General features: G+C 32.4%; 2 protein-coding genes across 2 annotated transcripts; both read right to left on the bottom strand.

The window, feature by feature from the left end:
• Positions 1–430: 430 nt before the first annotated feature.
• Positions 431–2,790, bottom strand: LOC122721753. Its single transcript, XM_043950451.1, has 2 exons — positions 1,668–2,790; positions 431–669 (listed from the first exon to the last, which is right to left on the bottom strand). Exons 1-2 carry the CDS (start codon positions 2,055–2,057, stop codon positions 664–666), a joined length of 396 nt encoding a protein of 131 aa, XP_043806386.1. The 5' UTR covers positions 2,058–2,790; the 3' UTR covers positions 431–663.
• A 552-nt stretch (positions 2,791–3,342) lies between these two features.
• Positions 3,343–4,474, bottom strand: LOC110630961 (probable xyloglucan endotransglucosylase/hydrolase protein 23). Its single transcript, XM_021778627.2, has 2 exons — positions 4,135–4,474; positions 3,343–4,039 (listed from the first exon to the last, which is right to left on the bottom strand). The coding sequence occupies exons 1-2, from the start codon at positions 4,390–4,392 to the stop codon at positions 3,455–3,457; spliced, it is 843 nt and encodes a 280-aa protein (XP_021634319.1). The 5' UTR covers positions 4,393–4,474; the 3' UTR covers positions 3,343–3,454.
• Between the last annotated feature and the right edge of the window lie 1,055 nt (positions 4,475–5,529).

Below are 5,529 nucleotides of genomic sequence, written 5' to 3'. Positions count from 1 at the left end.
CAACCTGTACATAGTCTTTCAAACCTTTCCCAATAATCATATAAGTCCTCAGTTGGTTTTTGCCTTATGCTAGTGATTTCTCTTATTATGCCAATTGATTTAGATGGTGGGAAGTATTTGTCCACAAAGGCTTGGACCATATCATCCCAAAAAGTTATAGATCCAGGTGACAAATAAAATAACCAATCCTTAGCATGGTCATCTAATGAAAAAGGGAAGGCTCTTAGTTTAACATGATCTTCAGAGATCCCTTGAGGTCTCATGGATGAGCAAATAATTTTAAATTCTTTTAAGTGCTTATGTGGATTTTCATTTTGCAAACCTCTAAATTTAGGGAGATGATGAATCAAACCTGATTTCAGTTCAAAGGGAACTGTAAGAGGTGGATAGGTGATGCAAAGTGGAGCATAATCACCTATGGGAGTTGCTAACTCCCTCATGGTTCTTTCCCTTTGTGCTTGTGGTCTATTTGCTGGATTTTCTTGAATTATCTGGCCTTGGACAGCATGTCCATCATGGGCAGCAGCTGGTGCTTGAGGTTCTGCCATTGGTGCGGCTTGTTGGCAAAATTTGGTTGCTTCAGATGAAGCTTCTGCGGCTTGCTTTCTAAGTCTTCTGAGAGTGCGTTCAATTTCTGGATCAAAGGGTAGTGTGTCCCTACTTTCAGATCTGGTCATGAAAAAAAACAAACAAATAGGTGAAATCAACTCCCCGGCAACGGCGCTAATTTTTGACTCGCGGTTGTCGAGGCCGGTCAAAAATAACCTTTCTGGTTATCAACAATTTTACAACTGCAGATAGTGGTGAAAGGATCGAATCCACAGAGAATTGATTACCTATTTATTTTTCTCAACAAGACCAATAAAATAAACTGAAACAATAATAAATTAAAGATGAGATAAAAGACTGAAAGTGGGATCAAATGAGATAAACTGAAAACAGAATAAAAATAAATTGCAATAAAAGTAAAATGGGGGGTTTGAGATTGATTGTAGTAACTAATAATGAGAGTAATAATAGAAAGCAAATAATTAAAATAAAAGAGTAAATCAATATGAGAAAAGCCTAGTTGAATATATGGATCAACTTTGGTTGTTTGGGTTGATCATTGAAACTTAGATTATCTTGATGGGTTCAATAGATTAGTTATGGGGGTGGAAGACGCTTCTCACCACCATGTCTCTCCTTATGATTAAATTAATTAGGGAACGTCCTCTAATTAATTACTAATTAACAAATTGCCAAGGAACGTCCTTGGGCCATAGGCATTAAAACAATTGTCAATTGCATAAAGAAATAGAGAGATCCAATCCTAGCTACCCAAATGTATGGAGATAATGCTAGATCATGCAATTCCTTGGTTTTTACGCCAAGTGTTCTAAGGTCAGAATATTTCCAGCAATTACGGACTAAAAATAATCCCAACTAACAATCAATTAACTTTACAATTAAAATCAAGTGGCCAATTTGATCAAAACAACAAAGTAATCATGTAATTAAAGCATCAATTGCATAAATATTGAACAAAACCAAAGACGATAATTTATGTTCAGATCTCACAACCCATTAAACAACCTTAGTTACAATCAATTCTCAACTAGAATTAAAGAAATCAGCCACTCATTGACTGAATTGAAAACAAAAAATTAAAAGGAAAAGAAAAGAACCGAAATTGAAATCTTGAATTCTGCCTCCCTGTGGAATTCGCCGATTTGGGGAATTGAATTCTGTCTTTGTATGTCTTGTTCTGGCTGCTTAAAGCTCTTTAAATAGAGCTGGAGAGACGCCCTAATTGGGAATTTGCCGTCCACGTGTGAGAGCGCTGAAGTGGAAGAATTGGTGTGAGTGGTTCGCGTGAACTTTGAGAAAAAGCACTGGTCCATGGTCCACGTGAAGACAGTGATGAAGCGCGGGCCCACGCTGTGCGGTCCATATGCGTGGGTTGAAGTGGGGCATGAGTGGCGGGCCATGTTGCAAGTGAAAGGTCCATGTGCTGTCCGCTGCTTGGTCCATATGCCTTGGCGGGACCATGTGCTGGAGTGGTGACGTTGGGCCATTGTGCAAGAATGGGTGAAGTGGGAATGTGGTCCACGTGAAGTGAATTTGGAGAAGCGGGCCGCGTGAGTGTTGGGTGCTGGAGTGGGCTGTCCTCGCGCAAGAATTGAGCTTGGCCATTTGGGCGTGAGTGATCCATATGTTCGAGGCCCATTTGCGTCAATATTTCAGCTTCAAAATATTTTTCTCCGTTTAGCTCGTTTTGAATCCAACTTGACAGGCTTGCTCTCTTTTTCTCCAAATAAGACAGTTTTAGAGGGATTTTCTCCAAAATATCCTTTTACACCATTTTCTGCAAAATGATATTAAAAATAATAAATTAAGCAGAAATCATGTAAATATTTATCAATAACATTAATATAAAATGAACTAAATTATGCTCTATCAATATGATTTTGAACTCGTTTTAGATCCATTTGAATGACATAAGTTTGCTCCACACCATTGTTAGAAATTTGCCCTATTGGATCCGTATCAAAAGGGATACAGGAGAAGGCCCTTTCCCTTACCCAAGTTGACCCAACCATTGTAAACCCTATTTTTCTCTAATCTCATATCATCATATTTAACATGCAAATTTACTCTAAATAGTAAATGGGGAAGAGAAATAGTATTTTCCATTATATGAAAGCAAAATGACAAACCATTAAACTCTTATTTAGAATGTCAAATCTTGAAAAAATTCAAAAGAAATGAATTCTTTTTTTTTTTGTAATTTATGTTTAAGAAAATTAATAATATAAAATTCAATTCTCTTAAATTCTGGTTAAAATTATTAAAATTTTATAAAAAATTATTTTATTTAAGGTTATTTATATTAAAATTATTTAATTAGCCTTTGAAAATTTTGTTTATTTTTTCTTTCATCCTTTATTTTTTTCTTAATTTTAAATTTATTTTTATTTTTAATTAATAATTACTCTTTACAAAAATTATTTGAATTTAATAGTGACTATTAATACTTAATACATTTATAATTAATATTAAAAATTTATTATATTATTTTTTAATTTTAAAAAATAATTTTTATATTTTTAATGATAAAAAATTATGTAAATTCAGATTTTAAATGTTACAAAAATATTAATAATGTTTTTTCATGAATGTGATAAAAATTATTGTTATTTATAAGAATAAATATTTATATTTAGTTTAAAAATAATAAGATTGATGAATAAATTAAAGTAATTTAAATTTTATTATAAATTTGTTTAATATAAAAGATTTCAATTGAATTCTATTACATTTAAATTGATTCCAATAAATTTTATTATGAATAAAAATGAATTGAATTCTATAGAAATGAATTGAATTTTATTGATAGAATTTAATTATTTTCTCATAAAAATTGAATATCAAATAAGGGCTAAAAGAATAAAAAGAATAAAAGAATGTTGGCCTAAGATAAGTTGCATTCAGGAGGGAAGCCTTGGGGAAATCTGTTGGCATCTGTGCAATAGTTGTATATCATGTAGTTGTTCCTCACCCATTGCAGCCTCTCATGACTTGTTGAATCAAGCTCTTCTGACAGCCATGAATTTGTCATGGAGTTTGAAGTCCCACAGGAAGATACCCCATTTGACCAAGCACATGCATTTGCTTTGAAGTTTCTATAGGAAGCAGTGAATGGAGCTTTACTCCAATCTGTCTTCACTAGACCACCTCTTGTTGCCCAATCATCAGCATTCCATAGACTAGAGTAAATTCTCATTGGCTGATTCTTTGGATATGGAACACCCATTGATTCCAAGTTCTTGAACTCTCTAATTGGGGTGCCATCTACAGATAAGATGATCCTCTGGGGATTCCATAGAATGGTATATGTGTGGAAATCTGCAGTTGGGTCAAACCACAGATAGAATTGCTGCTCTCTGTTGCCTTTGCCTTGGCTGAACACATTAGTGTGGAGGATGTAAGGATCGCCACTCAAATTCCCCAAGAACTCAAAATCAATCTCATCCCAAGTGGACCCATTTGATTTCAACTGCATATTCAATTTCAAAATCCACAATGTTAGGACTAGAATCACATAATTGAAATAATTAGCAGAAACAGTACCAAAAGAAATGAAAAACATACATAATAGGCGGTGACAGTGCCAGCAGAGTTGCCAGGGACAAGCTTGAGCTGCATATCAATCTTTGCAAAGAGATACTCATTCCTGGACTGAAATCCAGAGCCAGAAGCTTGATCAAGGGAGAGAGTGAGAAGTTGTCCATTGTTGAGAATCTTAGCTCGGCCGTCTCCCCATGTAATATCAAAATCATTATAGAAGTTGCTGGCGGAAGAAACCATCAAAGAGGAGACAAGAACAGACATAAACAGAGAAAGCACCATGTTTGAAGAGGCTATATTTTGCTGTAAGAAATCGTTTTAGCTTTGAAAGAGGAGAGATGTGTTTGTAGAGAAGAATGGGTTGGGTAGCATTTATAGTGGGGAAGGGACGAGTGAAAAGAAGAGGAAGGACGCAGGAAAGGGCATGGGGGAACTGGGAAGGTCCCATGAGCATAGCTGTGCACAGGTGTTTTGATGATGCTTATAATATTATGTGATAGCTGTAAAATCGCACTACCAAACATGTCCAATAGTATATCATATGATAGATACGCGTCTCAGGCTTTTGGTTGGATCTCATAATGCATTCTTGGCAACCGACAAGAAGATGATACACGAATGGAAAACTATAAAATTAATGACTAATTTTATTTAATTTTTATTTGCTAATAAAAATTGTATAATTCAATATATTTTAGAAATTTTAAATTATAAAATCCTAATAATGTGAGATAAAAATATATTAATAATTTAATATTATGCTAAGAAAGAAGTATTTTTATTTTAATGGGCTAATAAAAATTAAATTAATACTAAATTTCAACTTCTAAAACTATAATAAAGAATAGGAATCTTAACATAATTTTAAACTCAATTTTAAAACAAAAATTATTCTTATATTATTTATATAGGAATAATATAATAGATTAAAATAAAATTATGATTTTAATGGAATAAAATAAAATGATATAAAATATTAATTTGAATGATTGAATTTGGAATTTCTAATGAATTTTTAAAATTATTTTTTGGTAAATTTAAAATAATAATTTTAATTCTAATGAAATATAAAAATTCATGCAATCAATTTTAATTAAGAGTGAATAATATTTATAAATTTATTACTATAATAGATAATTAAATTTAATTGATTGAAAATTATTAATAATAATAATATATAAAAATTAATAAAAATATAAAAAATCATGAAATATACGCACGTTATAAAAAATAGTAATAATAAAAATAGAACAAGGCTTTCTCCTCATGAGGCACAGTTTTTTCTATTGTCGAGAACGCAGCTTCAATTATTCTTTCTCAAGGGTGGTTCTTTTTCTCTTGTCGTTCAAGTAAATTGTATAGGTTTTTTCTTTTTTTTTTTTGTTATTTTGTTATGCGGGTGGAGCTTCTTCTCGACGG

Source organism: Manihot esculenta, chromosome 14, assembly GCF_001659605.2.
Source record: "Manihot esculenta cultivar AM560-2 chromosome 14, M.esculenta_v8, whole genome shotgun sequence".
Taxonomy (NCBI): Eukaryota; Viridiplantae; Streptophyta; class Magnoliopsida; order Malpighiales; family Euphorbiaceae; genus Manihot; species Manihot esculenta.
This window is presented reverse-complemented; position numbering and strand designations above follow the sequence as displayed.

Bases quoted from the DNA above. Each gene is read 5' to 3' on its own strand.
- LOC122721753 (XM_043950451.1), bottom strand. From the start codon at position 2,057: ATGGCCCAACGTCACCACTCCAGCACATGGTCCCGCCAAGGCATATGG.
- LOC110630961 (XM_021778627.2), bottom strand. From the start codon at position 4,392: ATGGTGCTTTCTCTGTTTATGTCTGTTCTTGTCTCCTCTTTGATGGTT. The intron at 4,040-4,134 runs GTATGTTTTTCA...TTGAATATGCAG, and splicing joins GCACTGTCACCGCCTATTAT to TTGAAATCAAATGGGTCCAC.